The 22981-nt window shown below is 42.4% G+C and overlaps 2 protein-coding genes and 1 long non-coding RNA gene across 8 annotated transcripts in view; 2 read left to right on the top strand and 1 right to left on the bottom strand.

Moving 5' to 3' along the window:
- The window catches only part of LOC125289458 (RAS guanyl-releasing protein 2-like), a 100842-nt gene that overhangs the window by 65321 nt on the left and 12540 nt on the right, over nt 1-22981 (bottom strand). The window lies entirely within an intron of this gene.
- On the top strand, nt 14985-16266 carry LOC125289459. Of its 2 annotated transcripts, XR_007192639.1 has the most exons (4): nt 14985-15016; nt 15632-15662; nt 15801-15882; nt 16231-16266. It is a non-coding gene; the product is annotated as an uncharacterized LOC125289459 (long non-coding RNA). The 2 variants fall into 2 exon arrangements; XR_007192638.1 differs by lacking the exon at nt 16231-16266 and having other exon boundaries at nt 15801-15989.
- On the top strand, nt 16302-18712 carry LOC125289323 (topoisomerase 1-associated factor 1-like). The gene is made up of 7 exons (XM_048236076.1): nt 16302-16307; nt 16577-16654; nt 16742-16840; nt 17376-17447; nt 17531-17602; nt 18299-18373; nt 18666-18712. The coding sequence occupies exons 2-7, from the start codon at nt 16582-16584 to the stop codon at nt 18710-18712; spliced, it is 438 nt and encodes a 145-aa protein (XP_048092033.1). The 5' UTR covers nt 16302-16307; nt 16577-16581.

The following is a 22981-nucleotide window of genomic DNA, read 5'->3' as shown; positions in this document are numbered from 1 at the left end:
CCACACTACCCCTCCCTCTCTTCACATCATCCACCCTTCTCTACCTACCCCTGCCAATGACAGGTCCAGATGCCAGTCTAGTCTCTAGCCAATCATACCTCAGGATGTCAGTCTAGCCAATCACAGCTCATGATGCTAGTCTAGCCTAGCCAATTACAAGTCAGGATGCCAGGCTAGTTTGGCCAATTGTACCTCAGGATGCCAATTCCTGCCAATCACAACTCAGGATATCCGTCTAGTCTATCCAATCACAGCTCAGGATGCCCGTCTAGTCTATCCAATCACAGCTCAGGATGCCCGTCTGGTCAGTGAGAGATGGGTGCCCGTCTAGTCCATCCAATCACAGCTCAGGATGCCCATCTAGTCTATCCAATCACAGCTCAGGTGCCCCATCCCTCTGAGTTTGTTTTTTTCCCTGCAGAGCCACTGTGACCTTTAGTCACGTCTGACAGCCACGCAGGAAAACAAATACCAGACTTCAGAGAGAGGGGGATGAGAGGGGGATGAGAGGGGAGGGGTGGGGGTGTGTGTGTGTGTGGGGGGGGGTTATCATGGTCATGACCTTTTGAGCATTAGGCTCCTTTTCCACATCCTGCCCAGCGTGGGGGCTTGTTTGTGTCCAGGACGTATGTCCTCCACACATCTCGTTAGTCGGGCTGGAATTGTTTTGTCTCTTATTTATGTCATGTTTGTGGTGCTTCGAGTCGTGTTTGTCTGCTCAGCTCTCAGTGGGACTTCTCAACGCTGTTTTCCACAAAAGGAATCACTCACTCACATCTGCGTTCTGTTTGGTTCTGTATTTTGTTTGTCGCCACGCCGACATCGCCTCGCCCAGCCACTGACTTTCCACCCGTGCCACATTCCACACTTGTACAAACACTCTGTCTTGCGCCATCACTCTAGAATGTCTGGCAAGCCGTGTCCCTGCTGAGGGGAGGAGAGAGTCCTGTCGCCTCCAGAGTTGCTAGGCGCTGCCACTTCACACACAGAGTCACCTGCGTAGTGGCCGTGAATGACCTCTGACCTCTGATCTCTGTTACTCTGTGGACTTGCTCATACCCAGTCCAGCTGTAATCTTTCACTCAGTGCGCACGTTTGTGTTAGTGTGATTGTGTGTGTGTGTGTGTGTGTGCGCATGATCAACTATCTAAATCAAGATGTGTTTAAATCAATATTAACGCTGTTACATGTGAATGAGCCAATACACACGTGGTACTGTGAGAGTGAGGGAGCATGAACAGTCACAGTCATCAAATTTACTGATTCAAATTCAGTTCTTTGGATCTCGGACACTCTGACTGCTCCTCCTACACCTCCTGCTTTCTCCACCTCCTGCTCTCTCCTCCTGCTCTCTACACCTCCTGCTCTCTCCACCTCCTGCTCTCTCCTCCTGCTCTCTACACCTCCCACCTCCTGCTCTCCACCTCCTGCTCAATCCACCTCCTGCTCTCTACACCTCCCACCTCCTGCTCTCCACCTCCTGCTCTCTCCACCTCCTGCTCTCTCCACCTCCCACCTCCTGCTCTCTCCTCCTCCTGCTCTCTCCACCTCCTGCTCTCTACACCTCCTGCTCTCTACACCTCTCACCTCCTGCTCTCTACACCTCCCACCTCCTGCTCTCTACACCTCCTGCTCTCTCCTCCTCCTGCCCTCTACACCTCCTTCTCTCTCCTCCTCCTGCTCTCTACACCTTCTGCTCTCTACTCCTGCTCTCTCCTCCTCCTGCTCTCTCCACCTCCTCCTCTCCACCTCCTGCTCTCTCCAACTCCCACCTCCTGCTTTCTCCCCATATTTGCTTTGACCACTCCATTGTCTGCTATTATGAAATGGTTAATGGCATCATGTCTTTTCCAGCTGTATGTGGTGAAGAGTGGTTGCTGTGGGAGATTAGGGGTGAGGGGCAGATGTTTTTTAAAGTGCGTGGGTAGTATCATGCATGTGAGTTTGTAGGCTGTTGTATGAAGATTTTTAATATTGTGTCCATATTGTTTTAATGATGTGGAAGAAATAATACAATTGTGTAATATAAGAGGCTCTACCACTATCCTTGATTCTTTCTTTACCTCTCTCTCTTTCTCTTCTCTCTCTCTCTATCTCTTCTCTCTCTCTTTCTCTTCTCTCTCTCTTTCTCTTCTCTCTCTCTCTCTTATCTCTCTCTTTCTCTTCTCTCTCTCTCTCTCTCTTCTTCTCTCTCTCTCTCTCTTCTCTCTCTCTCTCTCTTTCTCTTCTCTCTCTCTCTATCTCTTCTCTCTTTCTCTTCTCTCTCTTTCTCTTCTCTCTCTCTCTTATCTCTCTTTCACTCTTTCTCTCTTCCTCCATTCATCCTTCTCTCCTGAAGGACCATCTGAGCCAATCTGGGGTAGCCATCTCCACACCCCCTTGACACCCTGGAATGGCTGTTCACACACACACACACACACCACTCACCCTCAAGAGCAAAACACTCCAATTACAGGCTTACTCAGTTTACAACCGTGCTGTGAATGGCTCGGCGTCGCTACGCTCTCACGTTACACAACTGGCCGTTGTGTCTCTTGCCGGCCAGGCTCCCATCATTGACAGGCTCGGAGTGGACGCAGCCCTAGGACTGGCAGGGATCTAATTAAATCATCGTCGCGTTTTTTATTCCCATCCAAAGAGCCTTGGTGGAGAATGAGGTCCCTCCAATCCAGTCACTTAAAGGCAAAGCCATTGATTATGAGTTACTAGACTGTTTTGTCAAAATCAGATGAATTCTACTCACATTCCCTCTGTCTGCCTGTTTAGTGTTCACACTCAAAATCTCACTCACAGCCCCGGCCCTGTACATTCAAAAAAAGTGAATAACACAGATCAATATGATTTTCTATCCAATCAACAGCATGGAAAAGTGAATAACGCAGATCAATATGATATTCTATCCAATCAACAGCATTGCCTCAGGAGCCCTGACCGAAGGAATTTATTGGCTGTTGGGTTTAAATATCAACCATTTTTCATCCACATGGAGGACTGCACATTTAAAAGCTAGAGGATGGCAGAACAGGTCTTGTTAACTGACAGAACAGCCCTTGTTACAGGATTGAGGACTGAGTATTAAGTCTCTGACTGATGGAGCAAGTCTCGTTCTGTTGAGGATTGAGGACTAATCCTTTAACAGATGGAGAAAGTGTCATTATGTTGATTGAGGACTAATCCTTTGATGGATGGAGAAGGTCTTGTTATGTTGAGGATTGAGGACTGAGCCTCTGACTGATGGAGCAAGTCTCGTTCTGTTGAGGATTGAGGACTAATCCTTTTAGCAGATGGAGAAAGTGTCATTATGCTGATTGAGGACTAATCCTTTAACGGATGGAGAAAGTGTTACTATGTTGAGGATTGAGGACTGTCTCTGACTGATGGAGAAGGTCTTGTTATGTTGAGGATTGAGGACTGAGCCTCTGACTGATGGAGCAAGTCTCCTTCTGTTGAGGATTGAGGACTAATCCTTTAACGGATGGAGCTGACGGGAGTGTAGTGAGGGACGTGTTTAGAGTGCAATCAGCCCTCTGGTCAGCAGAGATGAACAGACAGGAATCCAGCCACCTTCACGGCTGACACACATACACACACAGTGGCATGGTCATTATACACCACAATTACAGCCTCTCTCTACCTTTCCCTCCCTCCCTCTCCTTCTCTCTGTCTCTTTCTATATATATATATATATATATATATATATAAATAAATAATGATGCTGTCATACTCATTTGGGAGAAAACATATTCCATTCAGCTCTCTCCCCCACCGTTTAATTGAACTTCCCTCCCCTGCCTTACCCTCCTTGTGTTCCCTCTCTCTCTCTCTCTCTCTCTCTCTCTCTCTCTGTGTTCCCTCTCTCTCTCTCTCTCTGTGTCTCCCTCTCTCTCTCTCTCTCTCTCTGTGTCTCCCTCTCTCTCAATTCTCTCAATTCAATTCAATTTCAATTCAAGAATGCTTTATTTGCATGAATGTTTCAGGAACATAAAGCTCAATTACATGTACACAAATAAATGTTTTGAGAATTGTGAAATGAACATATAAGAGGACATAAAAATAGACATAGAAGACATAGAAGGACAATTCTAATAATAAAAACAAATATACAACATTGCTGGTGGTTGTAGCCTTACTGGCTGTCCTTCAGGTTATGGCAGGCTGCTACAAATTTTGCAGCCACAAATGGCCTCTCTCTCTCCCTCTCTCTCTCTCTCTCTCTTTGGTGTCTGAGAGCCCATATGTCCAGCTGGTCTCTGAAGCGTTCTGCATTACCTACCCAGCGGAATATTCTGACATGAGCACCAGCATTGGCGACGGAACCTTGTTGCCAGGTGACGGCTGCTATAGAGTTATTGATCCTGAGAAGGATGTATTGGAACGGGGCCGGGGCTGGGGTGTATGTGTATGTTGTGTGTGCGTGTGTGTGTGCGTGCTCTTCCATGCACTCTCTCCCTCCCTCCTCTCTTTGCTTGCATTGTGCCTCATTTGTAAGTGGCTCTGGATAAAAGCAAACGCCAGATGACTCACCAGGAATGCAAACTTACACGTGACTGACCAGCCGAATGTGTTGGGGTGTCTGCTCCCTCACGACCACCTGAGGATATCAGTAGTGCTGCCACTAACCACTCATTTTCTAACCACTAATCTTTCATATCATTTTTTGATAAGTCGACTAATTAAAAAAATAAATCAAGTGTTTTTGTTATTTTTTTGTTGTGTCCATTTTGTTTTGAACTCAATTGAAGGGCCAAAACATAAAACAGTGTAGCCCCAGGGCTCCCTTGTAAAAGAGATTTGAATATTTAAATAATATTGGCGTGTGTATTTGAATGCAGTAAAGCAATTCATTACACTCGTTATACTTGCTGACACTGAGGCCGTCGGCCCACCGGCCCACAGATGCAAGGGTGTTTTTTTTTTGTATTAACAATTTAAGCATACGTTTCCATTAGGCTACAGTATACCATATTAGTCAGAGTTTGGACTAGCCTACTATGCTTAGCTTGCACTTAGCTCTGCCTAATAATGAATCGCGCTGAAAGCAGGCAGGCACGCAGCTATGCTGCTCGCGTTTACACTTGCGTGCATGGCGGGGTTTAAAACATTACTGCCAAAGTCTAATTAGCCTGTTTAACATCCAAAGACAGTCATTGTACTTCTTAAGAGTTAATAAACAGTAAAGACTAGCTCTAAATGCTCCGGAGTTAAGCCATTTGAGACGGGAGACCAAAAATGTTGACTAAAACACACGTCGACTAAAACAATTGCCGTCGACTAAGTTGAATAGATTCCAGTCACATCCCCACAACATGCCTGACCAGTCTCAAAACAAATATGACTCACTAAAGAAGACCAGCACCTTCCTAGGGACCATTATGGCTCGTTTACAGTCGGCGTTCCCGACCTGTCACGTGACAATGTGACGTCAAAATGACGTAGATCTCGCTGGCGCGCCAGGATTTAAAGTGCGCAACCAGAGATCGTGCACCACTCTATTTTTTTTTTCAGCGGCGCACCTAATCAGGAAGAGGGCAAGCTTTCCAAGCAGGTGTGCCTTGAGGCTTGATCCGATGAAGTAGGTCATCGAATCAGTGTGCGGACGTTCTGAAGTACTCAAAGTGCTTCTCTTTGTCTATCTTCCTCATTTGTGTCAGGAGGATACTGAACTCACCATACTTATGTCTGCCGTTATTCAAAGGACGAACGTTCCACCTTCTTTTTCTTCGTTTCTTTGCAAGCAGGCTCAAAAGCAGCTGTTCTTCCTCATCCATTGACTCCAATATCATCTCAGCCACAGTTGATATTGACGTCAATGCTGCTGCCAGTACAGCCATTGTTTGTGCGTGTCTTCTTCTTGTAGTCCATATAGCAAAGTCGGTAGCCTTTCCTCAGTTGCGACACCTCCGTTCAGGAGACGACTGCTACTAGTGTTGCGACCACCACGCACGAGTATAAATAGTTACGGCGATCCCATGACGTCCCACTGTCGCGGGACAGGTCAGGAACGGCGAGTATAATGAGCACTTTAAAAATGTGAGTTTTTTGAAGATTTTAACAAAACATTCCATTCCGCAACAATTCAAGGTTCTAAAACTCTATGTTGAATTCAATGAACCCAGATATTCTTTGGGACATTCATTGACCAAAGCATGTTAAAGAATCTAACAGTGAGAACATTTACCCAATAAAATCAGTTATTAAATTATGAGCCAAAAGCTTCTTTACACATCCCAGCGAGACATGATGTGATGGATTAGACCAGTGTTTTTCAACCACTGTGTCGGGGCACACTAGTGTGCCGTGAGAGATCACCAGGTGTGCCGCAGAAAATTACCCAAATGTCACTCACTGGTCCAGAAAAGCAACTGTTGCATCAAAGAATTGATAACCACATCCTCTCATTGATTGCATGATTGCACTATTTGTGGTATGCAGGCATTGTACAACGGGGGCCCCATATCCAGTATTCACAGAATCATCACATATCTAGTTCATAACAATTAAATTAGATATAGTCACCTACAAATGAAACAGAGGGCGCTTGTTTTATTGAGCAGGTCTTGCATAGAAGCCAAAATAAGGCCATATCTGTGTATTATTTGAAATTTTAGGCTATGGTATGTTTATTTTTTCTTCACATAGGATGTTAGTGTGCCGTGGGACATTTTAAGTGTCAAAAGTGTGCCTTGGCACAAAACAGGTTGAAAAACACTGGATTAGACCAGTGGTTCTCAAACTTTTTCTGTCATTCCCGACATTGGAGGTGGAAGATGGACCCCATCACCCCAGCAAAATGGTAATGTTAAAATATTATTTTCACGTGTTGGTTCCACGTTACATTTCCCGTCTCGGTTCACAGGATCTGATGATGTTTTAATTCATATGTTGGTCTGTTTATGACTCCAATGTTTGTGTGTGCCTATTTTGTTTTGAATCTATGATCTTCCTTGTCAAAAAAGAAAGGCATTATTAAAGATAGCCACAAAAAAAATGAATTTCCTCTTGTTCCTCGCGCCCCACCTGTCTTGTCTCTATTCCCAGGGCTCTACACTAAAATTTTTTTGCAGGAGCACTTGTGCGCCCAAGTTTCAAAGTTCCAAAATTTAGGAGCACAGACAAAAATGTGGGCGCACAGTCAGTTCTTAACTTACACATAATCTAACATTACACTGCAGCTAACACTTAAACATGCCAGTGCACCAATTGCGAATATTAAGAATGACTGACAACATTTAGGCTACAGGAAACAGGATTTTAAAGATCAGTACCTACTTTATTTTCAGTCGGTTCTATTTTCCTACATTTTGTTAATGTAAAATAATATAATACATTGCCATATTTGCATTTAGCCAGTATATCAAGTATCCGGTCAAATGTAGGCTAATTTATTTATTTGTGAATCCATCTGTAGCTAATCCAAATATGCCCATGGTGACCTATCTGACTGCATACTGCCTAATACTACTACTAAAACAGTCCATTTTCTCTTCCACAAAACCCAACATAGTCTAATCAAAGATATATATATATATATATATATATATATATATATATATATATATATATATATATATATATATATAATATACTTTTATAGCCACCATCACCTCACGCCCTGCCCCCGCCTGACGCCTCCTTGCCTGTGCCTGTTGAGGTGTCCACGACTCTGGCAGCCTTGACAGGGACATCAAGGAGGTGGTCATCCCCCAGCCCCCACACCCCCTCAATACCAGTGCAACACTCACCTCCATCATCACAGGCTATCTATCGTACCCCCACCATCACTGGAAATTGCACCCCTCCTCTTACACCTGAGGAGGCTGCAGTCTAGGGTTGGGCGATGTCGCCTAAATTGGCATTTGACGATGTGTACAGTAAAACATTGTGATGGACGATGATATCGTCGGGGGGGGGGGGGGGGGTGTTAGTGTAGTAAACAGCCTATAGGTATGTCTGTACAGAAATACATACATAATGTTCTACATAAAAAAACAACAAATATATTAAATAGGCTATACGGCCTGATGAAAGTGGACAGCTAAGAAAGACAGACTGACCAGGCTACCGAAGTTGTGTGGAAGATCTGCTCCAAGAAAATTGTTGTGAAAGACGGATTGACAATCAATCTGAACACTTGTGCACCAACCAGCAGAATATTACACATTGCCAGCCTTCGCTGGGCCCAGCAAAAAAGCTACTTAAGACTACTATCGTGGTCACTCATTTAAAATCTTAGTACTATGCAGCATCCCACGTTATCAGGCTACCGGCTATGCTGATATGAGGGCGGCGGGAAGTGAAAGTAAAGGGCTGCGATCGCGCATTCCAGGCTGCTTTCCATCGTGATGCCTGACAACCATCACGATGGACCATGATATCGTCCATCGGCACAACCCTACTGCAGTCCTTCAATGTGTGCAGCAAGCTCCTCAGGATTTTCTACCAGTCTGTTGTTGCCAGCGTCCTCTTCTATGCAGTAGTATGTTGGGGAGGAAGCACAAAGAAGAAGGATGCTGGGCGAATTGACAGGCTGGTAAGGAAAGCTGGCTCTGTAGTGGGAGCTGAACTGGAGTGCATCACTTCAATATCTGACAAAAGGACCCTGAACAAACTGATCAACATCTTGGACAATGAGTGTCACCCACTCCACAGCACTATTGTTAGGCAGAAGAGCCTGATTAGCTGGAGACTTCGCTCACTACCTTGCACAACAGACAGACTGAGAAAGTAATTTGTCCCCAGGGCCATTGAACTGTTCAATGCTTATTAAATAACATTTAAATGATTTGGAACTCTAGAGGATCAGAATATTTTAAAACCTGTATAAACTAGACTTTATAAAACCTGTATAAACTAGAAAGAGGGAGAGGAAGAGGAGAGATAGACTTCTCTGCATAGTCTGTCTGCCTCTTCACCCTCTCCATGTTTGGATACTGTCTGTCCACTAGCCACTTTTTACCACTGTCTTTCTGCCTCACTGTTTGCTATATTAGCAGATTAGCACATATGCATAACCCCTCCCTCCATGCCACAGCCGAACTGTGGCCACACTTAAAATATATATATAGATAGATATACAGACTTTATTCTTGCACTGTTGCACTGTTGGACTTATTCATTTGCACCATCACCATGACACTCACTCACACAGAGCACCTTACCTTACTATGCACAGAGAATCACAGGCTCAGTCCCTGCCTCAGTCATTGCAAGCGCCTCTTGATTGATTAATCACCACCATGTGGATACTGTTTTTAGAATTGATTTAGATTAAGTGTTAGTATAATTTGTATTTTAGTATATTCTTTATCTTCTACTGTCCTTAGTTGTGTTTTTATATTATATCCTTTTAATGACTTTTTCTGCTGTTAGTGAATGTGTGTGTGTTGTCTGTATGCTACTGAGAGCCTGGGGATCAATAAAGTATCTATCTATCTATATATCTATATATATCTATATATATATATATATATCTATATATCTATATATCTATATATATATATATATATATATATATATATATATATATATATATATATTCTCAATGCAGCACCATAGCAGGAAACACACATCTCTTTCTTGCAATCTGAACACTTACTGTGTCATGGTGCCCTAAGCCAGGAAACTATGGTAGCACCTGTTTGCGTGTGTGTGTCTGTGTGTATTTATTTGTGTGTGTGCGTGTGTGTGTGTGTGTGTGTGTGTGTGTGTGTGTGTACGTTTGTGTGTCTGTGTGTGTCAGGAGTGTTTGTTTTGAATATGTATTGAGTAGGGCTGTAGCGATATGAGTATTGAAACCGAAATCGGGACACTCATGTCCACTGTGTGAATGCAGAATCGCGAAACACACCCGTTTCAGACTGTGTGAATGCAGAATCGCGACACAGACACACCTGTTTCAGACTGTGTGAATGCAGAATCGCGACACACACCCGTTTCAGTGAATCCAGCAGCACTTTGCAGCTTAGGCGTCCATCTGAGCAGCACACTCATAGAACTGTTGTTCAGAAATCATATATAAATCTTAATTTCACAGCCCTTGTAGCTTTCATTGTATGCATGCAACTTTACCAAACAGTATAGAAGTACCTTAACCACCCTCCCTTTGCCTGCTGTATCTCTCTCTCTCTCTCTCTCAATGGACAAGCCCCTCAGCACATTTAATCCAAATAAAACATTCACGATCGTGAAAGAAAGGGCACATAGAAGACGACTAGCTAAATTGTTATTACGTAAATCAGGTTAGCATCATTAGCACGCTGCACACATTTGACTGATCATCTCAATACCGATGTTTTCCAAGACTCGAAAGGGCCTGTCCCAAGGAGAAAAAGTAGGCCTATTACCTTGGAACTTGAACAGTCCAACCAGTAGACTATGATAAACTAGCCAACTATGCTACTTTGTTTACAATATTTCCACCAGAGCTGACAGCTTAAGCAGCAAGAGACAGAGAGACAGAGCTGTAAAACATTAGGCTAGGCTATCTGCATAATGTGTGCCGTCATGCATATCAGAAATTCAGTATATTCTCATTTTATATCAGTAGTTTATATATGAATATCATATTAATATAATATATTAATATAATATAATATAATTATATAGGCTACTATATGTGTATATGTATATTCAGTGTTCAAATCAGTCTAGTTTATACAGGTTTTAAAATATTCTGATCCTCTAGTGTTCCAAATAATTTAAATGTTATTTAATAACATGTCTTTTTTTCCGTGTGTGTTTTGAGGGTATCAGTGTTGAATATCTGTGTCTGTATATTTGTGAGCTCTCTCTCTCTCTCTCACTCACTCTGTGTGTATGTATGTGGGGGTGGACAAGGGGATGCCATGTCTCTCTTGCCCTGGGCTGATAGGGGCACGGGTGTGTGTGTGTGTGTGTGTGTGCGTGTGTGCGTGTGTGTGTGTGTGTCCTTCCTGTCCCCATAGTAGTATAGCATTGTCAGGCAGAGGAGGAAACTGCTTACCCAGATTAACACCAGTGGAGAGATGGAGAGAGAAACAGAGAAAGAGATGGAGAAAGAGAAAGAGGGAGAGGAAGAGAGAGGGAAAGAGAGAGAGAGGGAGAGAGAGAGAGAGGAAGAGGGAGAGAGAGAGGAAGATAGACAGAGAGGAAGAGAGAGAGAGAGGAAGATAGATAGAGAGAGGGGGGGTGAAGATGTATTCACACTACTGCACACAATCATGTTACTGCATTTCACCATATTATATTTTATTATTCTTTACTGTATTCAAACAGTCATGCTAATAAAAGCACATTTTAATTGAATTGAGAGAGTATAGTATAAGTATAAGTATATATACTCTTTTGATCCCGTGAGGAAAATTTAGTCTCTGCATTAGGGCTGCAGCTATCGATTCTTTTTGTAATCGATTAATCTAGCACTTTATCGATCGATTAATCGGATTTTTTTTTTTTGCATTTTTAAACAACCAAAACACATAATGCATAACGAAAATGACATGGCTGTAAAATGATCAAGCAATTGGCACAGAGGTATTTATTCTAACTCCAAGATTAGGCTACAAAACTAAGCCCATTTATTGCAATTTACCCATTTAGTGTTTTTAAGTGCCAGTGCCATCAATTAAATAATGTTCAAAATGCTCTCTGTAAAATTGCAGCCTCTTGTGCATGACTTAGCTGGGCGAACAAAGCTGTCCATACTATGTTGTGAAGTGCTGGGAGAAGAGGGAAAGCAATTTAATGTATTAATATGTAGCCTAGGCCTAAAACAAGTTTCATGCTGTAATCTAGACCTGACATCAACATAAATATCTGTTTTATGTAGATTTCTACACCTGCAGCATTTACCTTTAGGCTACTAACAAATAATTTTACCATTAGGCTACTAAAAAATCATTTCTGGGGTGAGTCTATTTGCTATGGTAACCTAGCAACCTGTGTGTGTGTGTGTGCACGCGTGCGGTGCGTGAGGAAAGATGAGGGTGCATGCATGTGAGGGGTTCGTTTTAGGCATACTGTCTTGCAATTGCAATATCTCCGCCATCGCGCCAGCTAAATTCAGAATGTATCACGATTCACGCGCTAGTGGTGTGCTTCCTGAACAACGGTATGTGTGGAACAATCAGATCCCTGCGCGTATAGTGCGCGTCATAGGAATTTAACGAGGCTTCGAGGCAGGGTTTTTGCCTCGAGTAATTTTTGTAATCGAGTTATTCGAGTAACTCGATGAATCGTTTCAGCCCTACTCTGCATTTATCCCAATCCGTCAATTAGTGAAACACACACAGCACACGGTGTACACACAGTGAGGTGAAGCACACACTAATCCTGGCGCAGTGAGCTGCCTGCATCAACAGCGGCGCTCGGGGAGCAGTGAGGGGTTAGGTACCTTGCTCAAGGGCACTTCAGCCATGTCTACCGGTCGGGGCTCGAACCGGCAACCCTCCGGTTACAAGTCCGAAGCGCTAACCAGTGGGGAGGGAGAGAGGGTGAGAGAAAGAGAGAGGCAGGTGGGGAGAGAGAAGAAGAGAGAGAAAAAGAGGGAGGGAGAGAGAAAGAGAGAGACAGAGGGAGGGAGTGAAAGAAAGGCAGATAGAGGGAAGAAGAGTGAAAGAGAGAGCATGCAAGTCAGAAGCAGATGGAGAGAGAGAAAGAGAGTGAGAGAAAGAAAGAGCATAGGAGAGTGAAAGAGGGAGGAGAAAGTGGATGACAGAAAGACAAAGTGAAAGACAGAGGGAGGAGAGAGTGCACAGAGAGTATAACAGAGAGAAGAAGAGAGAGAGAGAGAGAGAGAGAGAGGAGGAGGAGAGACCGATGAGGAGGACAAGACGGAGGAACATTGACCATGGCGGCCTTCTCCATAAATAGATTTAAGAGCAACAGTCTAATACACAAAAGAGGAAATAAACACAGTGAAAGTGACACTCAATGAGTCTTGCCTTTCTGCTATTACAGTCAGCAGCTCACCACACAAACACACACACACACAACGGACTAAACACATACTACACACACACACATAAACACAGCACACACACACACACACACTACACACATACTACACACACACACACACGAACACAGCACACACACACACACACACACACACACACGCGCGTTACAAGTGTGACCTGTAGACCTCAGAAAGCTATAATTGTCCGACCACAAGCTATTTTTCTCACCTGCAAGGTCTTTGAAACTGCACCAGTTCTACTGAGCGTGGGGTGAAGAGGATTAAAGAGAAATCAAACCCCCTCTACTCTTGCAGCACGGCCACTCTGAATGCACACGGCTCACAAGTCAAAGTCAAGGTGCCGTTCCTGGTATCAAACATATCCTGGTATCATTGAGAGTTAAGAATGTTGCAGGTGGCCATTGTAAAAACTCCAACAATGTATGTATATATAGTTATTTATAGTTATTTATATATATGTGTGTGTGTGTGTGTGTGTATGTGTGTGTGCCTGTGTGTGTGCATGCGTGTGTGTGTGTGTGCGTGTGCGTGTGTGTGCCTGTGTGTGTGTGTGTGTGTGTGTGTGTGTGTGTGTGTGTGTGTGTGTGTGTGTGTGTGTGTGTGTGTGTGTGTGTATTTCTGGATTCTGCCGTGTGTGTGTTCAGTGTTGGGCTTGTTTAGGGCAGATGTTTCCTGCTTTAGTGTTAGCCGCTCTCCCTGCGTCGGCTCCCCTTGTGAGCCTTCGACCAGATGTGTAAACGCCAACTAAGAACAAACAACGGAAGTCAGCATGCGTGTGTGTGTGTGGTGTGTACTTATCCTACCGACCAATAGGGGACTATGGGTTGATTGCACACCAACCAATAGGGGACAATTGACTGAGTGGGGACCTAAAACCATAGTCCCCACCAGGATAACAGCTATACATGATAGCAGCTGTCATGCTAACATACCTAGCATCAATATCTCTGAAAGTTTTCATCGTCCCCAAAAGTTCTGATTTTGTCCGAATGTGTGTGTGTGCTGAAGATCGAAGCTTAGGAGTGAGACACCTTTGGTCAGTGGCTGTATTGCAGGTGTGTAAACTATGCTGCAGGCTCCACCCCAATGACATTGTCTGAAGTCAGGTTCCGCCCACAGAAGTGGGCATTGTCATTGATGATGTATCAGGTGACCATAAGCCACCAAGAAACCAGGAAAAGACAGTTACTGGAGAACAGCAAAGGAAGTTTACCCATAGGCTAAGGTTACTAGCCTATTAGACATGGTGAAACCAAGCTTATTACCTCTATATTGCCATATTCAACAGAATCTCCATAAAAAGCCTGTTTCAAAGTTGTGTTTTATCTATGGCCTATGATAAACCTGGTTTTAGCGGGTCAACTAACTTTAAAGTTTGCCTAGATTTGTGTGTTAACGCCACTCCTTCCAGCAACTTGGCCATCTTAGTTTAATTTTCATGTCATTGATTACTTGTTTGCACAAATTAATGAGTGATTATTCAACATAGGCTTCAAGTAGGCTACTTTACAGGCCTAGCCTACTATTACTAGAGTATTACTAGATTACTACACGTTTGAAATCGTCTGTGTTATGTTCGCTAATTGCATAGTATTTAAGCACTTCTCGACTAATGTCCCCATACAGACTATAGGACACCCCTCCCCCCAACATTTTGGCGGTTTGGCTGCACTCCCTTTTCCACTCTCGCACTCCCGGTCTCATCAGACTCAAGTCCCCAAATAGACTATAGGAACGGATCCCCACACCCCACCCCCCAGATGCTTTTTTGGCGGGCTCAGTTTTACAACTAGGCTATATCAGCACTTTTTGTATTCCATAGGTTTAGTCTAAAACATTTCTAATTGATGATACCGGAATATAAACAATTAAATTAATGAAAATAAAATGTATTAATTTCGGTTATTTTATTTCAAACAACGCAAGAGATTCACGTCCAATCAGCAGCGATCTATCCCACAACGTCTTTCTTCTACAACAAAAGTACTTTTGACAAAGCCATTTTGATGAAACCAGGAGTAGGTGAAAACGTGGAGGAGAGGACACGTGTGTGCTGTAAATGTAAGTTTAATGTTCTGTCTTGTATTGCTTTATACTTGAGAAACATATTTTTTGATAGAACAGCAGGGTAGTTCTTGTTGCTACGTTATAATCGCATTAACGTTAGGTTAGTTACTGGATAATGAAGTCTTACACCACCGCTGGTACTACGGTAGTAAGTGTTGAATTAATGCGATGTATAACGTTATACTTTTTACTTTTGACTTTTGATCCTCGAAGCCTGCATGCTAAACCATGTAACGTTTCAGCAAGCCAACTACCAAATGTTATTAAGATGGCAAACAAACGAAGTTACGCGACGTTAGCAAATTGCCTACAAATAGACGTTAGCATAGATGGTCTAACAGGGGACATGTCTGCACGCTGGCAAGTTCACCCTGCGTTGCCTGACAAAACCAGACAGCATGCTAATGAAGTAAACCGTTAGCAAGCTAACAAAGTTATCAAAAAAGTAGAGACCTTGCTACTGTTAATAAGTCAATACTTTAGCGAGCTATCATAATGACAAAGTAGCTTAACAGCCTAGTTATACAGACATTAGGCTAACGTTAGAGATATTAAGTTCTTTTCCCCCCATGATGTCAGTCTTATATTCTTCTATTATTATCTCCTTAGATATTACTTGTTGAGCATGTGAAATGACAAGGTAAGCATTTCAAATTTGTATTCCCATGGTCATGCTTATTCCAGATTAAATTTGGGCTAACATATTGATGTATAATATGTATTAGACTATTATTAGTGTAATGGTGTAAAATGCATGCTTTTCTTTTCTATTGCACAGTACCAACTCGGAGAGGTTCTTAAAACGAATTTTAGTTTTGCGCCAGCATCACTCAAAGTGTGAATCCCTCTATGATAAAATGGTATAGTTGACAGCTACACTCTCATTAGTTTGCACATCACAGTAATGTTCCTGTTTGACAATTCTCTAAATAAATTGTGTATGGGATGAGGCAAAATTGTAATATAAAAGGATGAGGTTGCTCTTATTAAATCAATAATAGACCATTTAATGCAATGAACTGCTATAGACCCAGGACTTGGAGATGGAGGCATACTGTAGATGACTGTTACTGTTTGCCTGTGTGCCATGTGAAGAAAGAGCAATCATTGTTCATATGCAATAAAACATTCTTGAGAAAAATGTCTTATGGGCATGAATAGTGGAATTAGATGATCATTTCATAGCTTATACTGTATGTTTGTTACAGGCAACCATGGGGAAGCAGGAGAGCGATGCAGAATCGATACAAAGCGGAAGGCCCAAAAGAACAACAAAGTACGAAATGTAAGTAATTTACATTCTAAACATGTTAAATCACCCAGTGTTTACTCAGGAGGCGTGTTGTGTGCTACAGGTGTGAACACAAAACTTCGGAAATATGTTTGGACCTGATTCTCCTTATATTGTCGGTCTTATGTGATGGCTATATATTTGATTCTCTGTATATTGTCTGGTAATATGTGATTGCTATATACACTATATTTCCAAAAGTATTGGGTCACCTGCCTTGACCCCGATATGAACTTCAGTCACATCCTATTCTTAATCCATAGTCCTGATGGCCATGGAAAGAGGGTGCTTAATGGACTACAAAGGAAAGAATTTAGATGAAATTGAAATTGATCCCAATGGTAATTATAATGTTCAAGGTTAATGTTAATCTCACTATGATTTATACATTTAGTAGATTTCACAAGTTTCTGATTGGTGTGCTTTAGAAACAATTCCAGAGGAGAGTGACCATTCAGAAAGCGAACTGACGGGCGAAGAACTAAGCCCACCTTCTACATCCTACCTACCTTCAGCTGCTAAGAAACGTACGTATTAAGGGTAACAGTGTTTCCTCTACATTTATTTCAGCATGGCCCCCCCATTGTTTAATTAATACCGCCGGTATCAGAATCAGGGCAGGCGCACATTTGCTTTTAAATAATCCTCGCGGCGTATCCTCCCCTGCTGGCTGCCGCTCACATTGCAATTTAACAATAAGTAGCCTAAACTAGTCAGAGGTTATTATGGCCCGTCCAGTTTCAGTTTACATATTATATATTGTATTGATGTAGCCTATTTAAAGCATTAACTTTCTTCTCAGTGTTTCCTCTTCATTTAGCAGTGCCACTGCTTCAGAATTAGGGGAGACGCAAAATATTGTCCGGAAGAATAGTACTAGTAGGCTAAATGCCCTCCGCTGGCTGCTGAAAATTGCAGTTTAAGAATAAACAGCAATGCTAATCCGAGGTACCTGCCGCCACTGTTAAAAAAAAATCTAGCGGAAAAACTGGGTAATATGAATGCTTGCAGGTTGTCTTGAAGGTGTTGAACATGATGCTGATTTTAATGTCTGAAACGCAGGAACTTCAAAGAAGAAACAGTGCATGCAATCAGAGGACGAGTCCGAGGATCCAGGTTCAGCTGCTAAGAAACGTAAGTATTAAGAGTAATATGAATGCTTGCAGGTTGTCTTGAAGGTGTTGAACATGATGCTGATTTTAATGTCTGAAACGCAGGCACTTCAAAGAAGAAACACTGCATGCAGTCAGAGGACGAGTCCGAGGATCCAGGTTCAGCTACTAAGAAACGTGAGTAAGGTTTTGTTCATGCCTAACTGATAAATAAATGTCATCGGAGACAGCAGGGGCCATATTCACAAAGAATCTTAAGGCTAAAAGTAACTACTAACTTTCAGAGAATGCTGTAGCAACATAATTGACATCCCCAGAAAGTCCTCTGCACGTAACTTTAGGTATGGACAAGAAATGTAGCCACCACATCCAAACGATTATGAAATGCATTAGCCACCATGTTATTCAACTTCAGCCGTGGCGACCTATGCGGTACATGCTCACAACGTTGCCACAATATAACTGTCAGCTGGGGATTAACTCAAAGTATTTTAGCCCTAAAAGTAGCACCTAAGTCTGGGATAGCTTAGAAATAGTCAAGAGGACTTCTAACTCACTAAAACCTTTTCACAAACATTTGGGTAACACTTTACTTGACGGGTGAGTTCATAACACATAACTCATAGCAGCTGTCATAAACTGCACATAAAGCATTCATGACTGTTTCATGATACATGACTCAATATTCATACCAAACCTTTCATGAATGTGAAGCAAAACATAAATAAATCACAAGCAAAAATTGCTTCTCCTCTTTGCAAACGTGTCTTCATACAGATTCATTTTTTTAAAAAATGTTGTTTGCCCTTCACAAAATGTGTGTTGCAGACAGGATGGTGATTTGTGGTGTGAAATTGTTTTTTTTTGTTTTAGGCACATCAAAGATGAAGAGCCAAAGTAAATGTGATGAAATGAACTCCGATGTTCCAGATGCAGCATCCAAGACATGTAAGTATGATGGATGTTTGTGTTCTGATATGAACTTATATAAGTCGATCAAAACTAGTGTAGCAAATGATAGGGTTTGTGTTCAAGTAAATATGTTAAACCTGTCATGAAACTGAGCTAAAATAAATGTATAGGCCTCTGTCTTTATCAAATTAAAACTTGTCAAACAACTTCATCATACAACAATTCATTCATTGTCAGACTTGAAAAGACACATAAGTGTGAATATTTTTGGTTAAGCATATTTCATTAGTGTCTTTTTGATATTCTTTGTTGTGATTCTATTTCACAGCCTGCCGCAAGAGAAGACCATGGAGTCAAGAAGAAATCTGCTGTTGAGAAGACCCTGATGAAATTTATCACTACAGGCAGAACTCCCTGCGTTTCTTGTATCAACTCAGCACCTGAAGCACTTAAGTTCGTGACTGGATGTCAGTTAAGTTTTATGTCAAAATCGTTGTGTGTCCTACCAAAGAACCACACAGACCCTTTATAGCAATTTGATAAGAATGAGTTTGGGGGTGGGAGATGGGAATGTGTTCAGTTTTTCTTAACAGGGCTTGAGCATTTCAGAGGGACCACACAATACATGCCCTGTACTTACACAGTATTCTTGTTTATATTTTATGTTGGCAGAGGGTCAGCAATGTTTTTTTGTCATTGGTATTACAGTACATGCACTTTATTTTAACAGTACTTAAATGATTTTAGGTTGGGAGAGGGTCAATTGTGTACTTTAGTTGTTAATACTACATGCTCATACAAACAGGCTTTAGAGGAAAATTAATGATGCTCATGATTGTAATAATGTTGAAGTGTAAAGAGTTCGCGTGTGAGAAGAAGGTACATTGTATCCTTGTTGGCCAAGGTTAGCTTAAAAAATATTCTGACAACACAATTTTTTTATTCATTTTAATATTTCTTTTTTATTTTCATTATTCACTTGGTATCTGCAATGCCTGAGTAGATATTTTATATTGAGAAGGTATCTGCTTTTTCACATGGTGTTGACTGTAGCATTACTAGCACTTTCAGAAATAATGCACGCTAATAACTATCACAACAATCTACCTCATAGCGTTCTAATGAAGTGTGGTTGTGCATTCTGGCACTGTGTTAAGCAGCCAATAAATGTGTTGATTGCTACTGTTTTTTATTTCTTTCCTTGTGTATCAATGCATTAGCTTCAACTTGGTGTCATGAGGCAGGTCTCACAGTATTTCCAAAACAACAGTAAATCCTCAAATACCTCATGGTATTATAGTATAAGATGCATTGCAACTTGAACAAATGTGGTTTTACATTACATGTGCTCCTTCAGAATGGTTTTCAGTATATCCAAGAAAATACAGAAGTTGGTCCCCAGATTGCACTGTGCTTGTTGATTACATCACTTGGGTGGGCGTAACTATGGGCGGGGCCAGAGTCCTCACTTTGACCACCTGACACCTGTCCCCTGTGGCTGGTCAGGAGTCAGGTGTCAGACTAACTTCAGGTATGAAGTGTGTATTCTATATTACAACTGATTTGCTTATTACTGAACCCATATACAATGATCCTGTGCAATGCCTTGTCTGTACCATGCTTAGAAAGTGGTGTCCCCAAAAGTGACTGTTCTTTCAGGTGTCCCCAGGCGGTGATAAAGATGGGTATGTGTGTGTGTGTGTGTGTGTGTGTGTGTGTGTGTGCGTGTCTATGTGTGTGAAAGTAACAAGGGGTTAGGAGATATTGTCCAAAGTTTGAACATATTTTTTACAATTCTCAAATAAAATTCCAAATTTTAGCTCCCTTAAAGACTGTGATAAATTGGCCCACCTGCTAGGAGAAGGACTGACTGCTCCGCTGGCTGCAAAATACGTTACAGCTTGCCATGACATGAGGGACAGTGAGTCGGACACTTTGCCACAATGCCCGACCTAATGTCTGTAATTAATCCAATGTATTATAATGTGTATGCTGCCCGTGTGTGTGTGTGTGTGTGTGTGTGTGTGTGTGTGTGTGTGTAAAAAGAGAGAGAAAGTGAGGGTATACACACAATTTTTCATGTTACTGTTTCCTGTAATGCTGTCAATGTTCTAATTGTTATGCTGTTGTAATTGTGCTTTAGCAACACTGTACTTACTTACAGTCATGCTAATAAAGCAACCTTGAATTGAATTGAGAGAGAGAGAGAGAGAGAGAAAGAGGAAGAACTGAATTTTGCATTACTCAGCTTTGGCAATACTGCATCCAAACAGTCATGCGAATACAGCAACTTGTATTCAACAAGACAGAGAGGAGAGACAGCATAGGAGAGAAGAGAGAGCATAGGAGAGAGGAGAGAGAGAGAGAGGGAGATCATAGGAGAGAAGACAGAGAGAGAGAGAGCATAGGACAGAAGAGAGAGAGAGACAGAGAGAGCATAGGAGAGAGAGAGAGAGACAGAGAGAGAGCATAGGAGAGAAGAGAGAGCATAGGAGAGAGAGAGAGAGACAGAGAATAGGAGAGAGAGAGAGAGACAGAGAGAGAGCATAGGAGGGAGAGAGAGAGAGAGAGAGAGAGCATAGGAGAGAAGAGATAGAGAGAGAGAGCATAGGAAAGAAGACAGAGTAGAAGAGAAGAGAGAGAGCTAATTTATTACACATCCGACATGCAACTGGGCCAAGTCTATCTTGTTCCACTTTACTCTCTGAGAGTAAACAGCACACGGAATCCGTCAGAGTGTCGGAGGGTCTGAGGCGTGACGTCTGCTGATGCCCTCTCAGTAGCCTGGAAGCCAGCCGAATTTAATCCCCGCCCACAAAAGTTGAGGTTTGGAAATTCTGTGTGGACTTGTTCCATTGAGAAACCTCTACACCGTATGAGAACTGTGCGCACCAATCAAATCGTCTGGGCGGGACTAGGCAACAGTGCCTAGTCATTCATGACACCTGAGTATGCACTGGTTGATTTTGTTTGCAACAGAAAGGCTTTTGCTAGACATTTAGATTTCGCCATCATGTGTTGCAAAAGATATTGACAGCGCAATAACTTGAAAAAAAACTTGAAAAAAACAAAAACAGTGAGTTAGGCATTTCATTTGTCGCGAAGAGGGATGTTTTGGCTGTTGTTCTTACAGGATCCACATATTTTGTTGCTCTGACTGGTTTAGGGTTATCCAATTCCGTGCAGAGGCATTTTCCCCCTGTTTCAGTTGAAACACGACCCATAACCACATCCCAATGATGCAGTACCAGATTTAAATTCTGAATAGACTGGAGTCCGGCTAGGTCAGGCTACATTTCTGATTGTAACCCCTTGTCAGTCAAAAGTGAAAGTAAATAACTGTGTAGAACTGTTTTGCCGTTGACTATGAGTCCACGGTGAAGTTAGTTTCACTTTGACTGTGAGTTCAAATAAAAGGCGAGTGCAGAATGCATGTAGTCACAAAAAGGTTTCAGTAAAGCAAGGTTTAGTGAAAACCCTGTGTTCCATACACAGTCTCGCAGGCAAGCAGATTCCTTCAAATGTGCCGCTGCCTGGCAAACTACCGATGCGCTGCTTGCTGTTAAAGGGAATGACAGATGTCACTTTCATTGGTTTAAAAGATGGTATGCCCAAAACACACCCATGACTGATTAAGAAACAGAAGAACAACACTTTTGAGCAATGTGCCCCAAGTTTGATAACAAAATAACCCTGAACGTGGACTGGACACACCCCTAAATGTATTTAAGCTTTTCGCCACTGACCATGCGTTTCAGATCACCAAGAGTAAGCAAACATGATGATGCATTATATGCCTGAGAGATCAGAGAGAGAGTAGATCAGCCAGTGATTAGCAAGTATGATCAGAGAGAGTAGATCAGCCAGTGATTGGCCAGTATGATCAGAGAGAGAGAGAGTAGATCAGCCAGTGATTGGCCAGTATGATCAGAGAGAGAGAGAGTAGATCAGCCAGTGATTGGCCAGTATGATCAAAGAGAGTAGATCAGCCATTATGATCAGAGAGAGTACATCAGCCAATGATTGGCTAGTATGATCAGAGAGAGTGGATCAGCCAGTGATTGGCCAGTATGATCAGAAAGAGTAGATCAGCCAGTGATTGGCCAGTATGATCAGAGAGAGTGGATCAGCCAGTGATTGGCCAGTATGATCAGAGAGAGTAGATCAGCCAGTGATTGGCTAGTATGATCAGAGAGAGAGTATGATCAGACAGTGATTGGCCAGTATGATCAGACGGTGATTGGCTAGTATGATCAGACGGTGATTGGCTAGTATGATCAGAGAGAGAGTATGATCAGACAGTGATTGGCTAGTATAATCAGAGAGAGAGTAGATCAGCCAGTGATTGGCTAGTATGATCAGAGAGAGAGTATGATCAGACAGTGATTGGCCAGTATGATCAGAGAGAGTAGATCAGCCAGTGATTGGCTAGTATGATCAGACAGTGATTGGCCAGTATGATCAGATAGTGATTGGCTAGTATGATCAGACAGTGATTGGCCAGTATGATCAGACGGTGATTGGCTAGTATGATCAGAGAGAGAGTATGATCAGACAGTGATTGGCCAGTATGATGATCAGACGGTGATTGGCTAGTATGATCAGACGGTGATTGGCTAGTATGATCAGACGGTGATTGTAAGC

The sequence above is a fragment of the Alosa alosa genome, chromosome 24, assembly GCF_017589495.1.
Source record: "Alosa alosa isolate M-15738 ecotype Scorff River chromosome 24, AALO_Geno_1.1, whole genome shotgun sequence".
Taxonomy (NCBI): Eukaryota; Metazoa; Chordata; class Actinopteri; order Clupeiformes; family Clupeidae; genus Alosa; species Alosa alosa.
The sequence above is the reverse complement of the archived record's forward strand: the minus strand, read 5'-3'. Positions and strand labels throughout refer to the sequence as shown.

Bases quoted from the DNA above. Each gene is read 5' to 3' on its own strand.
- LOC125289323 (XM_048236076.1), top strand. From the start codon at position 16,582: ATGGCCATGGAAAGAGGGTGCTTAATGGACTACAAAGGAAAGAATTTA. The intron at 16,841-17,375 runs GTACGTATTAAG...TCTGAAACGCAG, and splicing joins ACCTTCAGCTGCTAAGAAAC to GAACTTCAAAGAAGAAACAG. The intron at 18,374-18,665 runs GTAAGTATGATG...TCTATTTCACAG, and splicing joins AGATGCAGCATCCAAGACAT to CCTGCCGCAAGAGAAGACCA.